The sequence below is a fragment of the Macaca thibetana genome, chromosome 12 (genome assembly GCF_024542745.1).
Source record: "Macaca thibetana thibetana isolate TM-01 chromosome 12, ASM2454274v1, whole genome shotgun sequence".
In the NCBI taxonomy this organism is placed as follows: domain Eukaryota; kingdom Metazoa; phylum Chordata; class Mammalia; order Primates; family Cercopithecidae; genus Macaca; species Macaca thibetana.
Window position 1 is genome coordinate 4,164,814 of NC_065589.1, and position 27,803 is coordinate 4,192,616.

Below are 27,803 nucleotides of genomic sequence, written 5' to 3' on the forward strand. Positions count from 1 at the left end.
GGATCAAAACACCTTGGTCCACAGGGCTCTTTGCCAGTGGCTAATTGAACATGGTGTCCCTAGGAATACAAGAGGACTGACTGATGGGAAAAAGAACAAAACTTTAGGTCTGGGAGCCAAAAACCTGACTGGAGTCACAACTGTGGATAGCAACAGCCTCTGTCCCGGTTCCCAGACCTAGCTCAATTCACAGGCCAAGATTCTTGAAAGGAAGACTGGGTCCCCTGAGGAAGAAGCCTGTAACACTGCTTCAAGCACATGACACGCCTCCTCCTCCAGCCTGCAGATCCGTTCCCCAGTGCTCTGCTGGGACCCGGGAGCACACCTTCCTTGCCAGCTGGCACAGGGCTGATGAGCCTGTCGGTGGGCGGCTCTGGAGGGACACTGGTAAGAGGAAGGGGTTTCTCTTCCTAGTTCCACTGTGCTTTCCTTCCTTCCAACTCCCTTCGCACTCGCAGGTATGCGGGACGCCAGTGGGGCTCACCTCCAGCAGGTTTCAGCAGCACCCAACAGGGAGCATCCTGGCTGAGTTCTGCGGCTGTCCCAGCTAGCTTCCCAAAAAGTTCAGCTGCCCCACAGGCAGCCGTCCAGCATTTCCCCAGGAGCCCAGCCTTCTCCAGCTTCCCAGCAAGTCCAAAAGCATCCCCTGCAAGCAGCTATCCTGCAAATGTCTTTGGCATCCCAGCAAGTAACTTCCTGCCCACAGCTTTACCCTACCAAACATGAAGCCCTGGCCCAGGGCAACCCAGTGAACTTCTCCACCCTGGACTAGGCTGCTTTCGATTATTCACTCTGCCCTTGAGAGTGGCTGAGGGACACAGGTCTAGAGGTCCTGAGCATTTCTGTGCACTGTCATCCCACAGAGCAGCTACTGAACATGCGTGAATGCCTGGTTAGAAGGGGCACCTCCCTAGGTTTGCTGCAGTCTCCCCAACTCCCAACGATTCAGGCCTAGTATTTCTGCACTATAACTCCTACATGGCCCCAGCAGGTCTTACCATCAATGGCACCGCCCACCAGCTTCCCTGCTTCAGGGCACGTGGCTCCTGGCGGTCCCAGGGAAAAGCTTCCCCACACGGAACTGGAACGTGTGAGACATCCCCGGATACAAGGGACCAAGCTCAGGATGCCCCAAGACGTGCTGGGACCGTCCTACCAACCACTCTCTCCTCAGAGTGGCGTGGGCCCAGAAACAATCCTGACATCCAACCAGGTCACAGCACTGAGCTGCACACAGAGCCCTTCAGTCATTCCGAGGTCTTGCACAGCAAAACTTCAGCCAAATGGACTGAGAGCTCTTCCCTGTATCCTATTGCCTCCACACCCCATCCCTACCTCCAATGATGGCCGACCCCATTTCTGTTCTCAGCCACTCCACATAATAAACAAAAACCCCCAAGTTAAAGGTGGCCTAATGAGGCAGGCATTTCCCTTGGAAGTTGAGTTGGAAGCCAGACAAATCCACCCAGAGTCACATGAGGCCAGCAACATCCATGAAAAAAGGTAAACCGTCCCTGTGAGCCACAAAAAGACCCTGGCTAAATTCCCCTAATCGAAGCTAGGTCATGTCCATGCCCTATCCATCCAATCAGGAAGAAGGGCTCAGGCTATGTGGGTTTCCCTCAAGGGACTGGAAAGAGCATAGTGGGGTGGCTCAGGAGTCCCTGGCAGCTGGTAGAGGTGGCGGCTTCTGCCACAGGCACTGACAGTGACATGACTCTGGCAAGGGCTCTGGGCAGGCTGGAATATGCCACGTAGCTCCTGCAAGCTTCCCACGGACCCAGCACCATGCATGAGCAGCACCCAATGTGGACGTCTGAACAGAAGTTCAACTTCTGACTAAGGCCATCCCCACAAAGGCTGCTCTCAGATCTCCTCTCTGGCATGCGCTGTTAAGTCAAACAAGGACAGTGCACATTCCCTGCACACCTAAGGTCCTCCTCCAGCCAGAACTTTCTAGTGCAGAGTGAGGTGGAGCCCTTGGCTGAAGGTTTCCTCACACTGGCTGCACTTGTAAGGACTGGATCTCTGGTGCACATTCCGGTGCTGAATGAGGAGGTCTCTGTGGCAGAAGGCCTTCCCCTACATCTGCATTCATGAGGTCTTCCTTGGGTGGGAGTTTGCCGAGGGTGAGAGGCTGGACCTGCAACTTAAAGCTCTTCCAAACAGGCTGTACTGAGTGGCTTTTATGCAGCGCAAGCCTGGGATTTGGCAGGAGGTTCCTTCCGTTCATTGAACTCCGAGCAACATTCTGGGTGATGCACATTCCAGGGCTAAATCATCAAGCATTTTGAAAATTCCATTCCATTCCCTCCTGCCAAAACCCCCCAAGTTAAAGGTGGTTAGGGTTAGGGTATGGTTCTCCGTTGAGAATTCTGCTGTGAGATGAAACAGAACTCCATTAATTTATGTTATTTATGTTATTTGCTGCTTTTAGGATCCTCTTTTTGTCCTTGACTTTTGAGAGTTTGAGTAGTGTATGCCTTGGGGTAGTCTTATTTGGGTGGAATCTGTTTGGTGTTCTAGACCTTCCCGTGCCTGGATGTTTAACTCCTTCTCAAGCTTTGGGAAGTTCTCTGTTATTATTTCTTTGAATCTACTTTCTACCCCTTGCCCTTGCTCAGCTCCCTCCTGAACACCCATGATTCTCAGATTTGGTCTTTTGAGGTAATTTTCTATCTCTTGTAGGCGATCTCCATTCCTTCTCATTCTTTTTTCTCCTCTGCGTATTTTCAAAGAGACAGTCTTCAAGCTTACTGATTCTTTCCTCCGCTTGGTCCATTCTGCTGTTGAGAGCCTCTAATGAGTTCTTCAGTTCAGCAAACGTATTTCTCAGTTCCAAGATTTGTTTGATTATTTCCATCTTTTGTTAAATTTCTCTGATAAATTTCAGAAGTGATTTTCTGTGTTCTTGGTGATCCCTGAGTCTCCGTAAAACTGCTATTTTGAATTCTTGGTCAGAGCGCTCACAAACTGTCTTCTCGTTAGGATCACTAGGTTTTTGCTTCGTCGTTTTTGAAGAGGTCACAGTTTCCTGTTTGCTGTTGCTTCTTGTGGGTATACATCTGTCTTTGCATTGAAGGATTATTTATTCCCGTTTTCTCTGTCTGGCCTGTTTTGGTTTTTACTGGATTTTTGCTTAGCAAGTCTTTACTACTAGGTCACTGCCTCCTTTTCAGCTCCACATGGCACATTAAGCCCAGGCTCACCTCAACTCCAGTACATGATGGAAGCTTTGCCTGTCCTGAACTGGGAAGGTCCCAAAGGGATTATCCCAGCAGTGTGAGAAGGCTGGTGAGGGGTTTGTGCCCAAGGGACCTGGGAAACATACCTCCTCCAGCGTGCTGCTGCTGAACAGCCGCTCTGATTTGGCATCTCCTATGGCTGCTACAGAGCAGTCTCTCCCGGGCTGGGGATGGTAGTTCCCCCTCCTCCATTTGTCACTACCTGTCCTCAGAGATTTCTCTCTTCAGGCAGTCATGCTGCTGCCTGTGGGTTAATGCAAGGACAGGTCTCCCGCCAGGGATTCTAGCATGGTGGGAAAGCTGATTGACCACCTCAGTCTCACTTTTCCCAGTGTAAAAACTGGTGAGTCGGTGATATGGTTTGGCTCTGTGTCCCCAGCCAAATCTCATCTTGAACTGTAATTCCCATAATCCCCGGGAGTCAAGGGAGGGACCAGGTGGGAGGTGATTGGATCATGGGGGTGGTTTCCCCATGCTGTCCTCGCGCTAGTGAGTTCTCACGAGATCTGATGGTTTTGTAAGTGTGTGACAGTTCCTCCTTCACACACACTCTCTCTCCTGCCACCTTGTGAAGAAGGCACCTGCTTCCCCTTCCATCATGATTGTAAGTTTCCTGAGGCCTCCCCAACCATGCAGAACTGTGAGTCAATTAAAGCTCTTTTCTTTATAAATTACCCAGTCTCAAGCAGTTCTTCACAGCAGTGTACTAATACAGTCAGGGAAAGATTCTCCACTCAACTGTTGCTAGGCAGAATCCGGGGAAGGGGCATCATGGATGCAGAAGTCTGGTTCTCCTACCATCTGCCTGGAGTTTTTTCACTTCTCTGTGGCCCCAGAATCTGTCTCATTCTCTTACTTGAGTCCTGGGTTGTTGCTGGTGAAAATTTCACACTGTATATTTATTTTGGTTTTCTGTTGGAGGTGTGAAGCCAGCTTGATTCTATACCGCCATTTTAAAGCTGAAAATCCTCCAGGGCTAAATCAGAGCAGACCTTTGGCGGAACATTTTCTGCGCATTTGTAAGGACTTTCTATAGTGTGAACTCTCTGATGCTGAATGAACTTAGCGATATGGCTACAGGTTTTCCAACCTTTACTGCATTAATGAGGCCTTTCTGTTGTGAACCTTCTGGCAACAAAGAAAGGTGAGTCCTTTGCTGAATGCTTTCCCACGTCAGCTGCACTCACAAGGCTCAGCACCACAGTGGACTCCCATGTTCAATGCAGCTGGAGTTGCAGCTAAGAAACTTCCCATACTCACTGCACTCATGAGACCTTTCTCCAGCACTGGGTTCCCCGTCCTCGGGTTCCCTGGTGCTGAACTGTGCATTTGCAGCTTACGGCCCCCTCACATGCCATACTTTCCAGGTGAAAGGTTCCCCCAGCTTCGGTGCTCCCGCGTGGCTCCCCTCACCGTGATGGCCTCTGCTGCTGCTGAAGAGGCCAGTGCTGGGTCCCATCCTTGCCTCACACTAAGGGCTTCCAGGATGTGCGGACTCCACAGCTTTCCACGAGGCCCTGCCCTCGGCCCTACTGCAGTGATTCTCTCCGCTGTGCTGCTTCTGGGCTGGTTTAAACTGAAGCCAAAGCTTCTCCCACAGGCCTCTCAGGGGTATGCTTTCTGCCCGGGCTGTGCTCTCCGGCACTCAATCAGGGGCAAAATGCTTTTCAAGACTGAGCATTTTCTCTTCACTTCTCCCCATGGAAATGACGATTATTCAGCTTTTGCTCGCACACACTTCCCATCAGCCCTCCTCCTGCCCTCCATTCTCCTAATAGGGTACTATCATAATATGGTTACTGTTTAGTGCTTATATTTTAGGACTATATAAATACTATTCATAACTAAATTATATAATAGTATTACTGTGGTAACTTTTTCTTTCCTACCCAATTTGTTTTCCTTGGAGTTATGTCCCTTGGTTTCCTAGGTACTTGTCAATAATTCAATCTCAGCTCCTATGTAAACCCTCAATATGTTCAGAGGCAACAGGTGTTCTAACAGTTAAGTCATCTCTGGAGCCGACACCAAACCCAACCTGGCTGACTTCTATGCTGAGTGCACGGCTGCCATCCTGGAATCTCCTTTTGCTGTGCTCCTGGGGAGTCACCTTGCTCTTTGCGTTGGATCTCCCATTGCCTTTATGCCATGCTTTCTCCTTTTGGAGTACATTCTCTAGTCCTTTTATTTAAAAAGCTGTGTAAAGGCCGGGCGTGGTGGCTCACACCTGCAATCCCAGCAATTTTGGAGGCCAAGGCGGGCAGATGGCTTGAGTTCAGGAGTTCAACACCAGCCTGGCCAACATGGCAAAACCCTGTCTCGACAAAAAAATCAGCCAGGCATGGTGGCATATGCCTGTGGTCCCAGCTACTTGGGAGGCTCAGGCAGGAGAATCACTTGAGCCTGGGAGGTCAAGGCTGCAGTGAGCAGTGTTTGTGCCACTGCACTCTAGCCTAGGTGACAGACAGACCCTGTCTCAAAAAAAAAATAAAAATAAATAAAAGGGTGTGTGGAATATACATTTTTCAAGAGCCTACAAGTCTTTTGGCATGACTTTTAATCTATTTGGAAATAATCTTCCTTCAGAATTCAAGAAGGCCCACATTCCCTGTTTCCTATGTGGCATCTGAGGACTGCAAAGCTATTGATTCCTAATATTCTGCATGTGTACTGTTCATTCCCTCCAGCAGTTCCCCAGTGTTCTGAAATCTCACACTCATGTGCCTGGATGTGCACACTGATATGGAATGGAAGAAGGCAAGGTGCTTTCCCCTTCCATTGTGTTGGCACTAGGTTCGCTGAGCCCTTGTAATCTGCAAACTTACAGCCTTCATTCTCAGAATTCTTTTATTCGCTGGGATGCATTGAAAGACGTGTGAGGGCATGTCCTGGGCCACGTTATGTATGGATAACTTTAGGTCTTTCCTTTTAGGCTACTGAGATTCCTCAAAGAAGTATCTTTCTGTTTTATTTCTTGCTAGAGGATACGACTGAGCTATGGATTTGAGATACTGAAGGCTGAAAGCAGCATACCTCCTCCGGTCTTTCACTGGTTTGAAGTAGGCACAGTTGTCCAACCGTGTGGAATGGGGAGTCTAATGGCTTCTTAAACAGGCCTCAGCTTCTAGTTTCACCTTATCTCACAACTACTTCCAGAAGTACCTAGAAGTGCCAGTTCCAGAGCCTCTGGGAGCTCTGCAAGACAACTCGGACATTCAGATGTTCTCATTTATTTCTTACAATGTAGATTTCTCAGGTGTTTCTAAGGCAACTACCATTCACCTATTTTCTGGAGAGCTTCCCAATTTCGTTGCTATTTTTAATCCTCCTAGTGGATTTATGCTCTAAAGAAAAAAATTCCCTGTCATATCAATGGGATTTCAGGAAGCAGCAATGGTAAACAGTTACATTTAGCTGTACAGGAGGCTGGGAAATGAAGCCTTTATTCTGGGAATCCGAGTGTCCAGCTAAAAACTGTGAGTTGTATTATCACAGATGGAGAGAGTGGATGGTGAATGGAAACTAGCAATCTCTGCCACATAAATCCAGCTAGTTTCGAGGCAAAGAGAGACTGAGATTGTTCGTGATAAAAAGCCTTCTTTGCAGGAGAGTAGGAGAGATGGCAGAGGTTCCAGGACAAGCAATGAAGAGGCAGAACACACAAGGAACCGCTGACAGATGGATGCATGTCTTTATTTAGTTCGTTCATTCCAGGTTCATCCCGAATCTTCACATCTCACCCTCCCACTGTGAAAACAGGTCCCATGTAACAACAGGGGGCCAAAAGCAACAGGCTTGCCCACAGTCTCCATCACTCCCCACCCCACGGAACACTGTGGGGACAATGGCACCTTACTTGAAAGCCACGGGTTTCAAACATTTTTAGGGGCACAACTCTCTTCAAACTGGAAACCACGAGCCACTAAATAAAACAGGCTGTCAGGGAGTTTCAAACTGGGCAACATTTGGGGTACGTCCCTGGAGCCCGAAGCTCCCTCAGAGCAGGTGAAAATTCCTGCTTCAGAGTCCTTCTTTCTATCCAATCACTTGAAACGTTCCATAGAAAGAAGAAAGAAAAAAGAACTCCCTTCTTCTTGAAATGTGCACACCAAGATTTCACACGACCAACACTTCCACCTGTTGAAATAAACAGTCCACAAAATTAAGGCATTTGAGGGCAATTAGAGGGAAATAAAGCATTTATTAAAGTTACAATGGCATATCAAAAATGTCCATTATGCTTTTGAAGGCTCTTAACTAGGCACAAGGGCAGAAACAGTCATGATCCCGGCCACTGCAGGCAAACACGTGTTGATTACCAAAGCAGAAAGGGAGACAGAGGGCTGGTGGTGAGCATTCTCTTCAGCAGGTCCCCAGGCACCAGGCCCCCTCCAAGTCATGCCTCACATGCCCAACAGCAAAGAGAAGCAGTGGGAGCTGTGCAGACACCGCAGGGCAGGGCAGGGCACTGCCGGCTAAATTACAGCAGCAACTGTATGCACGAAACAGCTTCTTCATAAACACCATTCTCAAACTGGATTTATGCACATTCATACACTACCTAGTATATCTAAGAGATCTTGAAATCAAAGCAACATAAAAAAGAGAGACCCGCCTGCATTCCAGGCACTGAGCAATGACATGTCAAGGCAACAGAAGTCCCCCTCCTGCCCCCATTCACTTCTCCATCCCACTGTCTGCTGAGAATTTATAGTATTTATTCCACACATCACTGTACTTCAAAATCTGCACATTCCTCTCCGTGGGATTCTCCTGGGATGTGAATCCCACCACCGTGCATCATGTACGCATCTAAACTATTTCATTCCACACTGAGAGACTCGGGTTTGGAGCCGGAGGAGGGAAGTGAGGCGTAAGTGAGAAAGAAGGTCATATGGCCCAAACAGATACTTCCAGAGTCCAATCCCAGCTGGCAGGGATCCAGGCCCCTGGAGGCCAGGCCTGCTTGCTGAGTACAGACGGCCAGTGAGGAGGCGGAAGCTGTAGCCCCAGAGCCAGAAGACCCACACTAGTGTCATCGCCACAGGCTCCCAGAGTCCAGGTGAAGGGGCAGTCCTCACCGAGAAGGCACACCAGCTTCCTGTGAGCGTGTCCCATGGATCCAGGGGTGGCTAGAGGCCCATCACCATGGGTGTTTGCACTTCCTAAAACTGCACACAGCGACCTCCAAACTTGTTCTTGGTTGGCAGCAGTGGAAATGCTGCAGTGCTGTTCGCCAGTGTACAGGCTGTTCAAGGACCCAAGAGGAATTTCTCACCAATACGTAAACATGCACAACAGCTAGACTGCGGTTCCCTGACTTTGGGATTTCAGAGACAGGCGAACTGAAGAAGAAATTCTGGGGCTGACAAACAGCAACCAACATTTTGTTTTGCAACCACGAGCATTTCAAAAAGCAAAAATATTGCCCTCTACTTTTACCTTCATTACATAAAAGGACATTTTATCATCCAAATAAGGAAGAAAATAACCTCAAAACAAAAAACAATCCTTTAAGTTGAACAAATGTGACTTCATCAATTATTTACCATGTTGTTCTCATACACCTCACCTGCACAGAGCGCTCTGTCCCCTGTGCTATGCTATGGGCCACAAGGACTCTGGCCCATTGGGGCCCACAGTCCAGCCTGGATCTCCCAGGTCACAGGCTCATCCAGCCCTGTCATCACCTCAAATGTGTTTCCACTAAGAAGAGGGACAAGTCACCAGGACAGCAGTTTACACGCACATGGGGACTGCTTGCGTCACACACTGCTTCCCATGTGACCCCATAAAACCCTGCCGGAAAGGCACAGCAGGAAGCCTTGTCCCTGTCTAAAGCGGAGCCGCCTCTGTTAACAGGGACTTGGCCAAGGCCACATGGATGGCAGCGAAGCACAGGCCACGCATCTCTCAGACAGACTCTCCCTTAGCTCAGTTCTATGTCTGCTGTATCTTCCTCTCTTTCTCTCAAGAGCTTTTCATTTGAAAAATCAATTCATGGAAAAAGGAAAAAGAAAACTTACTTAAAACAATTGTTCCTTCTCTTTAAAATTACCTGTTTAACAAGTACATTTTAACTAAGTTTTCAAATGCCAAAAGAAAACACAAAAAAACAAGCATTGTTGCCTTAAACACTTTTCTGGAACAAGGCAGAATACAAATAAATAAATAAATAAATATATAAATAACGTGAGTGATACAGAGAGTCACAGAATGTGGGTGATATTGATGGGTTTCTCTAAAACCCCTCACCCGGGACTCCAAAGCTGAATTCTCAGAGGTGTCAGCGTTGTCCCCACTCCACCATGGCCCAGCCCAGCCCATCTGCTGACGGCAGCCAAGGCCCAGGGCCCAGGACTCTGTTCCACGGCCAGCAGCTGCCCTGGCAGTGGTGACAGTCAGATGCTCCTGGGATGCAACCAGGGGCAACCTTCAGGCTCCTTTCCCCTGGCCACCGAGCCCCTCTCCTGGGGAGCACTCCGGGCCAGCCAGGCAGCAGCCTCACTGAGACGGGACTTGGGCGCCCCAGGGCCTAGGAAGGTGATTTCCTAACGTGCTGAGGTGGAAAGTGCTCCTCTTTCCTGTTCTGTATCCTGTCCTTGCCAACAGAAGAAAAAGGGAGCTTTAGTGAAGGGAGTGTCGCTAAAACCAGGAGGAGTGACCTTAGCTACCCACCCTGTTTTCAGATTCATATTTGGCAGCTTTGAAACAAGACACTGAACCTCCAAATTGTTTGGATTCTGAAAAACTTGGCAAAGGCCGGCTTGAACAAAGAGGAAGTTGAACATGTCCTCTGCAAATGAAAAGCTGAGACCCTAGACACCTGCAGGCCAGCCGGGCCAGGCCACAGGCCAGGGAAGGGCTGCGAGAGGCCCCCTCCTCCAGCTCATTCTCTCCCCAGACACATCATTCCCTGGCCGGGTCTGAGTGAGGTTCCTCTGCAAGGATTCAGTCCATTCCTCCTAGAGAGACCAGGGGCAGTGACCTCGTCCCTCCAAAACAGACGCTGGCTGTGCAAAGGAGCGTGACGCCCACGCTACCACACCTGGGTCCTTGCCTCTGCGCAGCCTGAAGGTCACACCAGCGCACTCATGCATGCGACTCCCACAAGGCAGCATTCCCAGGTGCCGCTTCCCAAAAGTTCCAAGAACTGAGCCACCTCCTGTACCGGGCAGGGCTGGGGAGGCCTCATCCTTAACAGGCCCCTGCAGGAAGCACTCAGTAGAGCAGACAGAGCATGTCATGTGTCTACAACACGGCTCACCTTGAGAAAAGTCACCCTCCTCTCCTACACTGAGCCCAAAGGGTGGCAGGAAGAAGAGAGTCGAGGTGGGAGGAGCTAAATACTAAGCCAGTAAAGAGCCAGAGTGCAGGGAGCTAACAAGCCTCCCTGAAAGCCCCTATCAGCCTACCAGGGTGACGAGCCACTGCCTACGCCCTCCAGTGACAAGGCCCAGCCCACTGTGGTGGCTCCAACTTCCATATCATCATCCTTAACTCCCTATAGCGCCTGCCCCAGCCACAGCCCAATTTCTGTCCCAGTCCCGCTTTGGGTGCCACAGAGAACATGCCCACTCCCTCCCCCAGGCTGAAGCCCCCACAGCACCTGGCCGCGGCTGTCCTGGCCCTCCCCCGCCACTCACCTGCGGATCCTCTCCTATCTGGGGAAGACCCTCCTGGCTTCAGCAGGACCCAATCCCAAGCTCCCCTCGGGAACAGCACGCAGCCCATATTTACAGAACCATCGCAGCTTCTAACAGTGTCACCTCAGCTGAGGAAACACCTCCATTTACCCCTCTGAATCCCCTGAGGACTGTTCTTCCCTTCGGAACTGCATCTGCACACGCACGGGTCAGCGGGGGCGACCCACAGAGCCCATTTGTGACACAGGGGGCTGGGGTCTAGAATTCTATCCTCAGGCTGTAGAACGCAGTAATGGCCAGACCCTGCCTGCCGGCGAAGAGACGCAGCGATGCTACTAAGTAAATAAAATGATATCGTTGTTCAATTTTTACAAATTGGAATTCTCTTATTACAGAAAATCTAAACACAGATTTGAAATCTGCTCCTTCCTAAATCTATCTGAAGTCTAGAATCACCATGGATCCACACAATGGTCCTCACGGGCTTCAAATGATGAAATGTGATTCACTGGAAACAGCAGCAACCTGGGAGGGCTCTGAGGCTGCAGCCACCAGCCCACCTGCCAGTGACCCTCAAGCTGGCTGTGCAGCCCTGGGTGAGGGGAAGCCCCACCCACGCAGCCAAAGCTATCAGCAGTGATCACCCAGGCCATGTCTCTCTGGGGAAAGAAAGACTTCTGGCCTCACTGCCATCCCCTTGCAGAGATTCTAGAAGCAGCTACCAAGACAAAAGAGCAATCAACCAACCGCCAAATGTTTTGTGCACTGGACAGCATGCACCTGGAGGCTCAGAACCACCCAGAGGACTGGCTGCATTTTTCACTTTCTGGTATGTGGGGGGGGGTAGAAGACAGCGCCTTGGGCATTTCCTCGCCTGTTAGAACTGGCAGTGAATGCTGTTGGAACGGTCCTTGGTCCCAAGGAAGGCAGTCATTTCCTGGGGAGTTTGGTGTGGGCCTCCTAAAATCAATCACTGGATGCTCCCTAAGGTGAAGTGGCAGAAAAATCATGACACCTGATGAGAGGCACAGAAGGTATTGGAACAAGTGCTGTGCAGCCAGGAAACCACCCTTGAAGGAAGACAATCGCTATGAGACCTCCACCATAAAGCCAGAATACTGAAGTGGCAAGGAAGGGGCATGTATGACAAGCATGTGTTACCCCAGGAGCGGGGAAAAACCCAGCAAGTTCATGTCTGCATTTCTGTCCTCTACTTTGCTTACAAAACTCCCTTTTCATTGAGATACTAGAAGGCTTTAATCGAACAATCAAATTGAGAAGTAGAAAAATAAAGAGAAGCACAGTTCCAGAAGTGCTAGGAGTCCTCCCTACAGGGAAATTCGTAGGCCTCCAACCTCAGTCCCTACATGTACACATTCCATGGCCCGTTACATTAATATGCAACTGAAAATCCAGAAAAGAGAATTTGGGAAAAACAATAATAACTTTTGTATGAGCCTCTCAGCTGACAATGACCCAAGGACTGTTCGGCGGCCCAGGCACCTGAGGAGCAATGACAGTCCACGACGACATCTTCAGTAGCAACAGCCATCAGGATACCACCAGCAGCACAGCACTCAGGGTTTGGTGTCCACCTTCTCTGCAGATCACCTTCTCCCTTGCTGGAATCAACCGCAGCACTCGAAGTCTACTCATGAAGTAGAAACTTCTTTATGGGGTCTGGCAGAGGCAGCGAAGGAATCAGATGAAGCCGGTATTTGCCAAGAGCTCTTCTCACAGCCACACGGCACAGACACAGCAAGGTTCTGGGAACACCTGGAGGCCGTGGGAAGAAAGAGAGGGATAGCGGAAGGTTCATTCTATCCTAGCTCTAGAAAGCAAAGGCAGCCAGGACTGGCAGCCAGAAGTGCACAAATGCTCACGACCAACTTCCAAATGCTCAGCGAAACACAAAGTCATGGCTTTTCCTGATGGATGAGGAGAGCAGGCCCAAGGGCAGAAGGTCTCATTATCTGCTCCTTCTGTCGGTGGAAGGAGCCAAACCTTTCCAGCCTCGTTAACCCAGGGCATCTGCTCCCTGGGTCACAACTTGACCATGTTTAATGCACTAGAGAAAGAAATCAGAGTGGACCACTGAAGGCCCCAGCAGGTGCAGGCCGCTGACGCCCAGCCTCTGTCAGCGTCTTCCCTTAGTCAATCCCTGAAGCGCCACCAGAGCCTGGGGAACACAGGCCAAGCAGTGCTTGAGGGGCACAGGCTGACAACTTTGCCCCCAATGAAAAGAGCGCAGCCAAGTTCTGTCTCGATTAGCGAGGAAGCTGAGGAGTGGAATGGTCATAAATGCAAGCTGCTTTTTCTATCAGTCTAGTTCCCAGCTGACCACTCATTAACTATTTGCGGGAAGGCTACACAGGAGCATGCTTTAATCACTGGTTTAGGGAAATCCAGTAACAAAAACACAATGAATTTCAAGTCCTTTGAGAGGCACGGAGAAGGAAGAGGTTATCAACTTGGATGTCTCAAGACCCAGACTGGGAGCGGTGGGAGGGGCTGACACATGGGCAGGAAGTCAAAGACGACACATGAGGTCAATGTCTGAATCCCACAGAGAGCCTCAGACAACAAGACCTAGCTACGGATCGATTCCAATCTCTCATGTGATTAATGCATTAATCGCTAACAAAATCTTTGTTCATAAATAAGCAGACTAGGAACTTCATTGTAACAAAACTTAGGCTTATCACACAGTCCTAAATAGCGAAACTTCAGTGGAATTGAAAGGAGAGTGAGGAACCCTAGAAAGCCCCGCTTGCAATTTGTTTTAAGGGCTCACTTAAAAACCAGCATAAAAGAAGTCACTGTCTTTAAGAATCTGGGGCCACAAATTAGAGCAAAAGGATAAAGAGAATATAACTTTAGACTAGGGCAGTGGCTCATGCCTGTAATCCCAGCACTTTGGGAGGCTGAGGCAGGCAGATTACTTGAGTCCAGGAGTTCAACACAAGCCTGGGCAACACAGCAAAACATCATCTCTACGAAAAATACAAAAATTAGCTGGGCATGGTGTGCACCTACAGTCCCAGCTACTTGGGCGGCTGAGGTGGGAGGATCGCGAGAGCCCAGGAGGTCATGGTTACATGGTTGTGATTGTGCCACTGTACTCCAGCCTGGGTGACAGAGCAAGACCCTGTCTCAAAAAAAAAAAAAAAAAAGAGAGAGAGAGCAGCATAATTCAAGGAGTTCTGACAATACACATGTACTTTTAGAGATTCCCTGATACCAGTTCTTGGTATTCAGGAATTTAAAAAGAGAAGATCAATCTGAACAACCATCTGGAAAACTGCGAGTGCTAACTGAAGATTCTGGCCAAGTGCTCAGTTGGAGGTTTTTGTTTTTTGTTTATTGCTACATCTTGATTCATTCAATCAACCCAGCCCACAAGTCAGAGCTGAACTCAAGCCACTTACTTCTGGCCTCTTTAAAGACCTGCAAGGCCTCAGGGTCCACCTTTCTTCTTCCTCTCGACTCTGGGCCCAACGATTCCCACTTCACTAGATTCAGGTTGGCTCCAAACTCCACCAGCAGGCTCACGAAGGCTGCCTCACAGCCGTGACGCAGAACAGCATCCATGACGCACCCAGGGGAGCCCCTGTAGAATCCCTGTGTGTTGACAGGACCGTTGCAGTTGAAGTCGGGGTTCGCTCCTGCCAGGAGGAGCAGCCGGAAGCACTGGAGGTTGTGGTAGGCTGCGCTGATGTACAAGGGGCAGACCACCAAGGAAGTGAGCCGCCGGGAGAATCGGGGCTGGATGTCAGGAGTCAGGTGGTGGTTGACGTCGACATCAGCCCCATACCTGCAGGCAAGAAAGGGAAAGTCAGACCGTGCAGGGGACTGACCACAGCCCATAGATACCACAGATCCCACAGCCACCCTGAGCAGAAGGCCTTGATTCAGTGACACCAGCTGATACAGGAGACTCCACAGATCAGATAGCTTCATTACGTCCTGCAAGATAAGGCAGAGGAAAGAACTTGGAATCCCCGCACATACAAAAATTCCTAAGGGAAGTCCTTCAAACCTTTAAAGGTCCAATAATCCCAAGGCTATTTAAACTATTTCAGAGCAAAGACAAAGAAGAGAAACTTACAAATTCATGTGATGAAATTGGCACAATAACCCCAAAACCGGACAACGGCCAAAGCATAAGAAAAACTCCCAGCTAATTTCATTTATGAGTATCAACTTTTAAATCTTCAATAAAATTTTAACCGAAGAGAATCCTTAAGTATATTAAGAAAGCAACATACCATGACCTCATGGAGTTATCCCAAGAACGCACAGGTAGCTCCAATATTAGAAACTGTATTAATATAATCCATTGTAAAATGAGGCTGAGGGGAAAATCCTCTGATTATCTCTGCAGATGCAGAAAAAAAAAAGAAAAAAAGGTGGGCATATGACAAAACTCAAGAGCTATGCATGTTTAAAAATGCTCAATAAAACAGAAAGTGATGGCTTTTCTTTAACATGATAAAACATACTCCCTCAGGCCAGAAGTCAGCATCTCATTTAACAGGGAAAGGCTTGAAGCACTCTGGCTAAAGTTGGAGCAAGACAGCCTCCTACTTTCCAGCCTCCCATTGAACACTGGTGTTAAAGGTACCCCGTGCAATCAGGCAAGAGAACGAAATTAAACGCATAAAACTGGAAAATAAGAGGTAAAAATTTCCTATTTTCAGAGGATACAATGTGTCTGAAAAGCCCTAAATAATATGGAAAAACAATTAACAAGCAATGAGAGAAATGATTGAAGTAGCAGGTTGTCAAACCAATAGCCTTCATATAAAAAGTAGAAGGGAAAATTCCATTTATGATAGCAAAATAAATTTTACAATGACATATCTAAGCATAAACTTAACAATAAATGTCTAAAATTTGCATAAGGAAAATGATAAACTACTACTTAAAGTCAACAAAAGTAGACCTAAGAGAATGGAAAGACATAGCACAGTACTGATTGAGACTCAACATTAAGAATCCTCCCTAAATTTATTTTATAAATGAAAATGTCATTACTAGAACTAAGTAAGTTGATTACAAACATAAATAAATAAAAGTAGCATCCCTGAAGCTACATTAGTTGATTTATAAAGTTCATCTGTAAGATCAAAGAAGATGAAAAAGTCAAGCAGTAAAGGGGGCAGGGGTGAGAGGTAGCCACACCATAAGTGAAGTTTATTATAAAGGCTAAAAATAAAACTGTGGTATTGGTAAGTGTTGCGGGAAGTCAGGGACCCTGAACGGAGAGACTGGCTGAAGTCGCAGCAGAAGAACATAAATTGTGAGGATTTCATGGACATTTATTAGTTCCCCAATTTAATATGTTATAATTTCTCATGCCTGTCTTTACTGCAATCTCTGAACATAAATTGTGAAGATTTCATGGACACTTATCACTTCCCCAATCAATACCCTTGTGATTTCCTATGCCTGTCTTTACTTTTAATCTCTTAATCCTGTCATCTTCCGAGGAGGATGTATGTTGCCTCAGGACCGTGTGATGATTGTGTTAACTGTACAAATTGTTTATAGAGCATGTGTGCTTGAACAATATGAAATCTGGGCACCTTGAAAAAAGGAACAGGATAACAGCAATGTTCAGGGAATGAGGGAGATGGCCTTGGACCCTGACTGCCTGTGAGCCGGAGGGAACAGAGCCATATTTCTCTTCTTTCAGAAGCAAATAGGAGAAATATCACTGAATTCTTTTTCTCAGCAAGGAACATCCCTGAGAAAGAGAATGTGCCCTGAGGGCAGGTCTATGAACAGTCCCCTTAGAGGCATCCGTGTTTTACAGTCGAAGCCGAAGGGATGAAATAAGCCCCGGTCTCCTGTAGTGCTCCCAGGCTTATTAGGAGGGGGAAATTCCTGCCTAATAAATTTTGGTCAGACAGGTTGTCTGCTCTCAAACCCTGTCTCATGATAAGATGTTATCAATGACAATGCTTGCCGAAACTTCATTAGCAATTTTAATTTCGCCCCATCCTGTGGTCTTGTGATCTCACCCTGCCTCCATTTGCTTTGTGATATTTTATTACCTTGTGAAGTATGTGATCTCTGTGACCCACACCCCATTCATGCACTCCCTCCCCTTTTGAAAATCGCTAATAAAAACTTGCTGGTTTTACGGCTCTGGGAGCATCACGGAACCTACTGACATGTGATGTCTCCCCCGGACACCCAGCTTTAAAATTTCTCTCTCTTTCTCTTTCCCTTTACTTCTCAAACCAGTCGAGATGCTTAGGGAATAGAAAAGAACCTACGTTAACCATCGGGGGCGGGCTCCCCTGATAGGTATGTGAACAAAATGGCAGAATGATGGAACTTTAAGAAAAATCTCAAAATGGGCCAAATTGCATATAGAAATTTCATATATGATAAAGGCAGCATCTCAAATAAGGGAGAGTGTAGACGTTTTACTGTTTTTTGGGGTAACTGGACATCCATATGGAAAAAGGTAAAAGTATATCCATTCACCACAGCATATACCGGAATAAATTCCAAACTGACCATAACTTAAAATGTAAAATATGAAACCATGCAAAAACTAGAAAAAAAACTCCAAGTAAAATTTGCCTAATTCTGACACAAAATCCACAAAGAAAATGCTTTTAACATGAAAATTTTTAAAACAAGAACTCTTGCATAGCATAAGAATGACAAAACAACATAAGCAAAAGTAAACCAAGCAATGAAAAACTGGGGAAAAATGTTACAAAGGGGTTAATACCCTTTACATATAAAGAGCTTCTAAAAGAAAAAGATCAATAGCCCTACAGAAAAATTAAGAGAGATGGGGTCGGGCGTGGTGGCTCACACCTGTAATCCCAGCACTTTGGGAGGCCAAGGCGGGCGGATCATCTGAAGTCAAGAGTTCAAGACCAGCCTGGCCAACATGATGAAACCCCATCTCTACTAAAAATATAAAAATTAGCCAGGCGTGGGCGTGCCTGTAATCCCAGCCACTCAGGAGGCGGAGGCAGAGGAATTGCTTCAACTCGGGAGGCAGAGATTGCAGTGAGTTGAGATGGTGCCATTGCACTCCAGCCTGGGCAACAGAGCAAGACTTCGTCTCAAAAATAAATAAATAAAAATAAAAATAAAAAAAATTAGAGAGATGGACAGCTACAAATGGCTCTTAGCCACATGAAAAGACGCTCAGCCTCACTCGGAACAGAAATGCAAACTAAAACTATTCTGAGATATCACTTCTCACTTATCAGATTGGGAAAAATCCAAAAATTTATTGACCAGGCTTTTAGGAAACAGGAAATCTCATTCATTGTTTGAGCAATGGAAAGTGAACTTTCCTCGCGTGGAGGGGGAAATCTGTCAATCGCTAGTAAAATTACATATGCATTTACCCTTCGACCCATCAATCACACTTCTCGGAATCTATTTCCAAAATACATCTGCAAAACTATGAAAAGATATATGCACAAGGCAATTCATTAAAGCACTATCCATAACAGCTGGAGACAGTACACCATCCACGTGTCCACTAACGGGACTGGCTGAATGAACCTGCAGCTCATCTGCACTATGCAGCCCTGTGCAGCTCTGAAAAGGAGGAGGGTCGCTGTACACTGCTCCGGAACGGCCTCCGAGCACAGGAAGAGGGAAAGGAAGCAGCACAGTGAAAGCATACAGTCCACTACTCTTTCTATGGGGGAGGAGGTTGCAGTGTGCTTATGGTAAACCATGGAACTTTTTTTTTTTTTTTTTTTTTTTGAGACGGAGTCTTGCTCTGTCGCCCAGGCTGGAGTGCAGTGGCCGGATCTCAGCTCACAGCAAGCTCCGCCTCCCAGGTTCACACCATTCTCCCGCCTCAGCCTCCCGAGTAACTGGGACTACAGGCGCCCGCCACCTCGCCCGGCTAGTTTTTTGTATTTTTTTTAGTAGAGACGGGGTTTCACCGTGTCAGCCAGGATGGTCTCGATCTCCTGACCTCATGATCCACCCGTCTCAGCTTCCCAAAGTGCTGGGATTACAGGCTTGAGCCACCGCGCCCGGCCCAAACCATGGAACTTTTTAAATGGCTATCTACTAGGGAGGGAGAGAACAGGATCAAGGAGACAAGGACACAAGCTAGATTTCCAAAAATTTATACCATGGCCAAGCGTGGTAGCTCATGCCTGTAATCCCAATGCTTTGGGAGGCTAAGGCAGGCAGATCACTTGAGGCCAGGAGTTCCAGACCAGCTTGGTCAACATGGCAAAACCCAGTCTCTACTAAAAATACAAAAAAGAAAAAAGAAAAAGAGCTGAGCGTCATGCACACACCTGTAGTCCCAGCTACTTGGGAGGCTAAGGCATGAGAATAACCTGAACCCAGGAGGCAAAGGCTGCAGGGAGCCAAGATTGTGCCACTGCACCACAGCCTGGGAAACAGAGCGAGACTGTCTCAAAAAAAAAAAAAATTATACCTTGTTTTACAATTTGACTTTGGAACCACATAAATTTTTTATGTTGTAAAACAAAATTAAGTAAAAAGTAATCCTTAAAAACTGAAAGCAGCAGGATGTGGTGGCTCATGTCTATAATCGCAGCACTTTGGGAGGCCGAAGCAGGCAGATCACTGGAGATCTGGAGTTCGAGACTAGCCTGACCAACATGGCAAAACCCCGTCTCTACTAAAAATACAAAAATTAGCTGAGTGTGGTGGCAGGCACCTGAAATCTCAGCTACTCAGGAGGCTGAGGCAGAAGAATCGCTGGAACCTGGGGGGCAGAGGTTGCAGTAAGCCGAGATCGTGCCACTTCTCTAGCCTGGGTGACAGAGCAAGACCCCGTCTCAAAAAAAAAAGAAACACATGAACTCAATCAGATATCCAGCTGGTGCCATGATGTGCTGCCCACTAGGGCATCTTTCTTTTCAGGCACACTAAACATCCAGACTCCCATGATTAGCACAGATCACTCCCAGCATCAGGTTCACCCGGAAGGCCCCAGGCCAGGATGCACAGCTTGCCGGCAGGGCAGCGTCACACAGCTCTTCACATGGGCATGCACACAGCCATGAGTGAGGTAACCCCTAGGCTGCCCCTCCTGATCCCCACTGACAGCCCGATGGAGGAAACAAAACTCACATAGGGCAGGTGCAGGAGCCACCTGACGTAGAAGCCTCACTCTCCACCAAAGCCAATCTCTAAATGACTCCATTTACTTTACTTGCCCTTGTCACTGTACTCAGAGATGACCAAATATATGGCTCTCTATCAGACATTTAGGGTTCTTCCAGGCCAAGTGCAAACTCCCATTTTTACTCTAAAGAGGGATCAGTCAATGAGGGGGCCCTGGCTCAGAGTCAGAGTCCTGACAAGGTAGGAAGGCCACCTGGCATGAGAGGTGAGCGTCCAAACAGGTCAGGAGCCATGTATGGGAAGGGGCAGTAAAACGAGGCTAGCTGGTGCCACACAGCGGACAACACGGACAACACAGGCAATATGTGGAGGGCAGGGGAACCGGGTTTCTCACTGGTGAAAGGAGAATAACAAATGCGGAAAGGAAGAAAACTAGGATGAGTCTTGTGGTGTGAGCCTGGATTTAAGGTAGCCAGGTGAACTCCTATCAATGTATAATAAAGATATATAAACAGAAATGTGGAATGTACATACAACCTTAGCTTGGTCCAATAGGAGGGTGTGAAAACAGTGATACCCCAAAAGCAATAGGCACTTCTAGTGTCCAAAGGCAGGTTTCCGCACACCATTCTTCACTAAAAGAAACCAGGACTCCTTGGAGAAATGACTTATTCCAGGACTGAGGCAGTCAAAGCACGAGATGAGCCAAAAACATCTTGTTACAGGAGAAAGCAAGGCGCTGCTCACAGAACGATTAAAGACATGTCAAAAGGACAGAGATGGCTTGAAGCAGCTATCAGTAGCCAAACTGAGACAATATGAATATCAAAATAAGTAACAATAATAACTAATTATAACTCATTGAATAAATCAGAAACCATGAGTCTACACTAACAAATAAATGAACAAATTAAAAATCTGAGACGAACAGGACATATACACGGTTGTAAAGCGCCCCTCCACAAAATACTACTTACAGAGAGAACAGGAATAGCTTTACGGTAGCGAAACACAGCAGGCGCCACCTTAATCAAATAACGGAAGTGAGTATCGGCAGTAATGGGCACACGGAGATCATATGTAGCCTGATAGGATGGAAATGTGAATCTCACTTCGAGATTCCTGACCAAAACGCACGACGTGACTCTAATCTGAATCAACGTTAGAGTCGGCACCTGTTTTCTTGAGCTTTCATCAGCCCACACGGTCCCGCAATGTCTCACAAGATTTGTCACCACCGAAGTATTTCATTTGTAATAGGAAAGGGCAATATGTGGGGAGCAGCGATGACAGGGCCAGAACACACAGGGTGCAGGGAGGACAGAACGGCGTCACCTTCTGTGCTGCACTCACACCGCTCGCCAACAGGTAAGGCCAGCAACCACACTTTCTAACCATCTCGGCACCATCCTAAGTGTCCAGAGAAACGTTCCCCTGGAACCAAAACCGCTGCTTTCAGGCAGCACAGGCCTGAGGACGAGCACGTGGACCAACACACTCACATGACAATGAACTTCCTCTACAAACACAAACACCACCCACTCGCCAAGACATTCTAGGAGTGACAGGGGAAGCATTCTGAAGCACACAGAGCCAATGAGAAATTGATACTTTACTTCATACACCCAACCAATTAAGCAAAGGAAAACTAGATCTCAAGCAGTGATGGTTTTTTTCTCCTTATTCTTAGGGAAAATCTTCCAAAACGTTTGTAATTTTGGGCAATATGACAATCTGGTATTAGCTGAGTTATGGGACAGATAGCCCTTCATCCACTCATAAAAATATACTGGATGAGATCCAGTTAATTTTAATCCTGAATATTTTCCAAATTCCTCTATTGCTTTTAATATCACTGGCAAGGAACCACTGGAAGAACTCAATAAATCAATATAACTTTTGCACATACAGAAATACCACTCTGTACCTTTTTTCTAAAATATGAGCAATACATATCAAGGGAATTTACAAATAACAAAATGGAGGTGACTTACAGAGGGACAGAAAATTACAAGAGTGAAAGATGAGAGCCCTAAGGGGGAACTGGCACAGGGAAGGCAGAAGCTAAGTTATTTCCAGATAACATCACTGTTCAGTAACTTAACCACATCACTCTACTTTCCAAAAGTTAATTATCTTGGAATTTAGAACATAGAAAACTTTTTAATAGAATAATACATGTTCTTGGTACCACCTTGTAAAAGTAATGTCCTGTGCTCCAGTGAGGGAGTAAGATGTCTCAGTAACGTTTTCGCAAGAAGGGCATCTGTGGCTGGGCGCAGTGGCTCATGCCTATAATCCCAGCACTTTGAAGAGGCCGAGGTGGGGGGATCACAAGGTCAGGAGATCGAGACCATCCTGGCTAACATGGTGAAACCCAGTTTCTACTAAAAATACAAAAAAGTAGCCGGGCGTGGTGGCAGGTGCCTGTAGTCCCAGCTACTGGGGAGACAGAGGCAGGAGAATGGCGTAAACCCAGGAGGTGGAGCTTGCAGTGAGCCAAGATGGTACCACTGCACTCCAGCCTGGGCAACAGAGCGAAACTCCATCTCAAACAAAAAAAAAAAAAAAAAAAAGAAGGGCATCTGTATATGTACTTCTCGGGTAGCCTGCAGGTAACTCAAAGCAGTTGTGCATCATGAATTGACTGAAATACCCAAAGGGATTTCTGGAACCAACATGGAATTTCACTGATTGATCCTACTCAAAAACATTTCCAAATTAATAGCTTGCATTCTCCAAGGTGCAAAGACATGGGACTGAGGTAACTTAGATAATCAGGTTAGAAATCCTTAAAAAGAGGGAAAAGCCTCACAGCTTTATCACCCTCTAACATAACAACCTTACCACTCTCATTCCTTTATCCTCCCAAAAGCCAATTGTGTAGCTATTTAATTTATAAAACCCTTCAACAGGAAAAACACATTCTCAGTACCTAATTTAAAGACCATGTTCTGTGCTGGGTAAAGGGAATCCCAGGTCCCTGCTCATCGGAGCCACCCTGCAGCGTGTAACAACAGAACCCTTACCTAATCCTTTTCAATATGGGAAAATTTCCCTGAGAACCAGCTACCTAAACTGCACCCTGTCCAAACACAAAGCAATTTGGTCTCCAGAGTAAGACAGGGAAAAAAGCATCTTTGCTGGAAAGAAGTCACTAGAAACATGAAAAATAAAAACAATCTGGTTCAAACAGAAAAAAAAAAAAGGTAATCATTAGTATGATTAAAATAAGACCGTAGGCCAGGTGCGGTGGCTCACGCCTGTAATCCCAGCATTTTGGGAGGCCGAGGCGGGTGGATCACAAGGTCAGAAGATCGAGACCATCCTGGCTAACACGGTGAAACCCCATCTCTACCAAAAATACAAAAATTAGCCGGCCATGGTGGCGGGCACCTGTAGTCCCAGCTACTCAGGAGGCTGAGGCAGGAGAACTGCTTGAACCCGGGAGGCAGAGGTATGCAGTGAGCCAAGATCGGGCCACTGCACTCCAGACTGGGCAAAAGAGCAAGACTGTCTCAAAAAAATAAAATAAAATAAAATAAAATAAGACTGTAAACCTAATACAATGGAAGGGGAAAGCAAAAAAATATATATATATATGAAGAAAAGATATCAAATGGAAATAGTTACAAAACAGAAAGATAACAGAAACAAACCCTAACATCAGCTATAGCAATAATGTGAACTGTATTAAAAAACAAAACTTGGCCAGGCGCAGTGGCTCACGCCTGTAATCCCACCACTTTGGGAGGCCGAGGCGGGCTGATCACGAGCTCAGGAGATAGAGACCATGCTGGCTAACACAATGAAACCCCATCTCTACTAGAAATACAAAAAAAGAAATTAGCCGGGCGTGGTGGCGGGCGCCTGTAGTCCCAGCTACTGGGGAGGCTGAGGAAGGAGAATGGCGTGAACCCAGGATGCAGAGCTTGCCGTGAGCTGAGATCGCGCCACTGCACTCCAGCCTGGGCGACAGAGCGAGACTCTGTCCCAACAACAACAACAACAACAAAAAAAAAAACTCCTAGACAAATAGTTCCACACAAGCACAAATAGAACTTCCGAAACTCCCTAGGATTAAAACTAAATATTACATAACGACATGTAAATGGGCCTTAAATAAAATTAAAAGTACTCTTGTTTTGATAGAGCATAATACCTAAGCAGGAACTTTTATGAGCTCAATTAGCATCAAAATTTTCAAAGCAAAACCTATTCAAAGTACAAGGGGGAAAAAATGGCAAAATCACAAATGTGATCAGAGACTAACATGCTTCTTTAAATTTCTGGCAGATCCAATGACAAAAATGTTAAAAAAATAAAAAGAGAGAGAGAGAGAGAGAGCGCGAGCTAACCTAACAAAGTGTAATGTGTAAATAAAAGACCCATGCTCATGTACCTGTTTCAAGCATTCACGACAATGTAGTATGATATTAAAAAATAATAATAAGTCAGCACTGTGGTGCATAGCTGTAGTGTCAGCTACTAAGGAGGCTAAGGCAGGAGGATCACTTGAGCCCAGTAGTTTGAGGCTGCAGTGAGCTATGATCACCCCACAGCACTCAAGCCTGGGCAACAAAGTAAGACCCCATCTCAAAAACTAAACAATAATAATAATAATAATTTTTTTAATTCAAAGAATCCCCAAAATGAAAACTATCTGAGCATAATACAATAAAAAGTGTTATTAAAACCTTATCTTCCATAACTCTAAGAACAAAGAGGAAATCAACTTCAATTAGAGCTATTTAAACAATAAGGAAAAAGCTCAGACAGGATGGTCAAAACGACAGTAAAAGGTAAAACGTTGCAAGTTTGCATTCTTAATCAAGAAAAAATGAATAAGCAATCAACTCAAAAGGGAAAAAAACAAAAAATTAGAAAAAGATAAAAGTAGATATAAAGGAACAGGTAAGCAGAAAGACAAAGAGAACTGATAAAGTCAAGAGGCAGCTCTTCAGAAGACCAGCAAAACAGGCGAGTCATCTAAAGAGCCGAATTCTAAAGACAGAAAAACTGCAAATACAGAGAAGAAAAATGAAGTGGCTGCAGGAGCCAGGCGAGCTCCGCAGGACTGACCTGATAAGGGCCTTCAGGATGTCGGCCCGGCCCACGCGAGAGGCGTGGTAGACGGGGGTGCTGCGATGGTGCCGGCTTCCGTTGGGGTCCGCGCCAGCTTCAAGAAGGATCTGGGTACTCTCTAGGTGCCCGTTCACCACAGCCACATACAGGGCCGTCTGTCCTTTTACGTCCACCAGATCCACCTCGGCCCCCTTCCGGATGAGGAAGTCCACACAGTTCCCATGGCCTGCAGTGGCCGCGATTCGCAGCGGTGTGCAGGGGAGCCAGCCACAGCACCAGACAGACTTCTCATTGATGCGGCTGCAGGAGGAACACGAGGGGCTCATGAGAGGCAGCTGCAGGACAGGGACGGGCTGCACTGCCCCCCTCACCCTGGCAGCATGGACACGGTCCCCCTCTGGTTCATAACACCTCCACCTGGGCTCTGCCTTCTGAAATGCTCTCACACATTTCCCCTATGGGACCTGGGCATGGCAGGGCAGGCATTACAAGCCCCATTCCAGGGACAGGAAACTCAAGGCACCAGCGGAATGATCAGCACCAAAACTAAGATCTCTAGTTCTTTATTTCCCGACTGCCGTCCGAAGTGCCTTCTTCTATAAAGGTGGGAAGGGTCTGCCTGGGAGGCAGTGCCGAATGAACAGGAGTGTGGGTGAGAGCCCTAGTCTGCTCTTCCCCAGTTACCATCTGTGAAGGCTTGAGGCTGGGCCTCTCTCTGGGCCTCAGCATCCTCACCAGGACTAGCTGACTATGTAGGCCCCCAAACTCTAACACTGCACAAATCAAGGCCTGAAGGAATCACTAAGGTGGCACGGGAGCTACACCCCTGGCCAAGAGCAGCAGAGGAACCTGTCCAGACTCAGCTCTCGGCAGATGTCACAATCAGACTGCAAATGCCTGCCCCACCCACCGACCCAGCAAGGCAGCGACCATGAGGGGTTCACAGCGAGCTCCCAGTGTCACTGAGAACAAAGCTCAGGGGCCCAGAGCACCAAACCAGGGCCCAGGAACATGCAGTGGAAGCAGCTCCCAAGCCAGCCCTCGGGGCTCCTCCGCCAGCTGTGTGTAGGCTCTGACTGCCCAGGAAAGTAGAGGAACACTCCAGTAACTCATCACCGAAGAAAATAGCAATGGGAAAATGTAAAGAACCAGAGATGCCCGGAGCCTGAGTAAAAGGAGGAGAAACAGTGCTGGGAAATGCAATGTGGAAAGACTTGGGCTGAGACCTCACCGAACTCTATTTCATTCTGTTACATCTCCAAGTTGAATTAAGGTTTTCTTTGGGCTTGAGTCACCCACTTTACATATCTGTGCGTAATCCATTCATCTTCCTATGACAGTCCTTTCTGGAATTTTTCTTTTACATACTGATATCTGTTCTGATTAAATACTGCTAAGACACTAGAAGGAAATGAAGAAATACATTCCTGTACTGTTAGAAATCCTTTTCTTGGGAACTATGCAAAGAAAAGTTGTGGCATTAGTCTCGGCACAAACATGCAGGCACTGCTTCTATCACTGCACTGGCATGTGGGTCCTGAAGGGAAAGCGGAAACACAACAGCAGCATGGACAGTTCCTGGCTGCCGCTGAGTTTAAGCTGTAGCTGGGACTCCCGACCTTAGACCCGCAGAACAATCAGAGAACACTCCGGAAAGCAGGCACCGGAAAGCAGGCGGACTCTGCTCTCCCAGCAGCCTGAGCGGGGAGGGGGGGCAGGCGTCACTTGCCGCGAAGGAAGGGCTGGAGATGTTTTGTGGGGACAGGCAGAGTTTGGCAAGGCCAGGGCAGGGGACCACGGATGAGGGGAACAGTAAGGAGAAGGCTGATGAGGTAAAGGGCCTAAGGCTGAGGCCCAGGTCCTGCGGGCAAATGACTGAGGGCCTGAGAAGCTAGAGGAAAGGGCACCAGGGAAGCTGATGAAGCAGGGTGAACGCATAGAAGCGCCTGCAATCGAGAGCCACGAGAGACCCAAGATGGGGCAGGGCCACCACTGAAGAGGGAAACAGTGGTACCTTCAGGAGTGACATCAGGAGGCTGAGGCCCACAGAAGGCCAGAAGCTGCCAGAAGACACTAAGGTCAATGACAGAGCAGGACCTGAACTCAGGGCTCCCTGCCCACACTGTCTGGCTGTCTCCTACAACTCTGCCCATGCTGCCTGATTCTCCTTTATCCCCGTCCTCTAAAACTGGAACACATCCTTCCCAACATCAGGGTCTGCATCTGCACAGGGACTGTGGGGCTCAGCTTCGTGCAGACCTGCAGGGCCCGAGTACCCGGACCAGCCCCGGGGCAGGCCACTCACCTCCGGTAGCTCTCCTCTTGCAACAGGCTCCTGAGGGTCTGGAGGTCCCCGACGTAGGCTGCATCGTGGAGCCTCGTGTCCTCACAGTGCTCCAGCGGGTGATCACAAAATTGCTCCCTCAGCCACTCCTTCAGATTACGACCTGCACTGAAGAGAGGGGCTCCTGTTAGCTCGGGGAGGCCCTGCCAAGATTAATCAAAAGCAGGTGCCATCTGCAGCAAGCCTTCCCTCTCCCAGCTACAGGGCACCTTCAAATGCTCAAGAAATAAATCACAAGCTGGGCATGGTGGCACGTCTATAATCCCAGCTACTCAGGAGGCTGAGGCTGGAGGATTACTTGAGGTCAGGAGTTCAAGACCAGACTGGGCAACACGGCAAGACCCTGTCTGTAAAAACAAAATAAATAAACCACAGAAAATG

At 47.6% G+C, this 27,803-nt stretch overlaps 1 protein-coding gene across 5 annotated transcripts in view; it reads right to left on the bottom strand.

The window, feature by feature from the left end:
• ASB1 (ankyrin repeat and SOCS box containing 1) overlaps nucleotides 1-27,803 on the bottom strand; it is a 105,441-nt gene that overhangs the window by 70,368 nt on the left and 7,270 nt on the right. Inside the window, exons 2-6 of one of the 5 annotated variants that reach the window (XR_007718427.1) lie at nucleotides 27,384-27,530; nucleotides 25,076-25,378; nucleotides 14,320-14,705; nucleotides 12,395-12,667; nucleotides 6,915-7,382 (exon numbers count right to left, since the gene is read on the bottom strand). Coding sequence is in view for 2 of the 5 variants with exons in the window: in XM_050752679.1 (XP_050608636.1) it covers nucleotides 12,540-12,667; nucleotides 14,320-14,705; nucleotides 25,076-25,378; nucleotides 27,384-27,530 (964 nt within the window). In the remaining 3 variants the exon portion in view is untranslated. Of the gene's footprint in view, nucleotides 1-6,914; nucleotides 12,668-14,319; nucleotides 14,706-25,075; nucleotides 25,379-27,383; nucleotides 27,531-27,803 lie in introns of those variants that run through there. The other 4 variants (XR_007718426.1, XR_007718428.1, XM_050752679.1 and 1 more) reach the window with 4 other exon arrangements.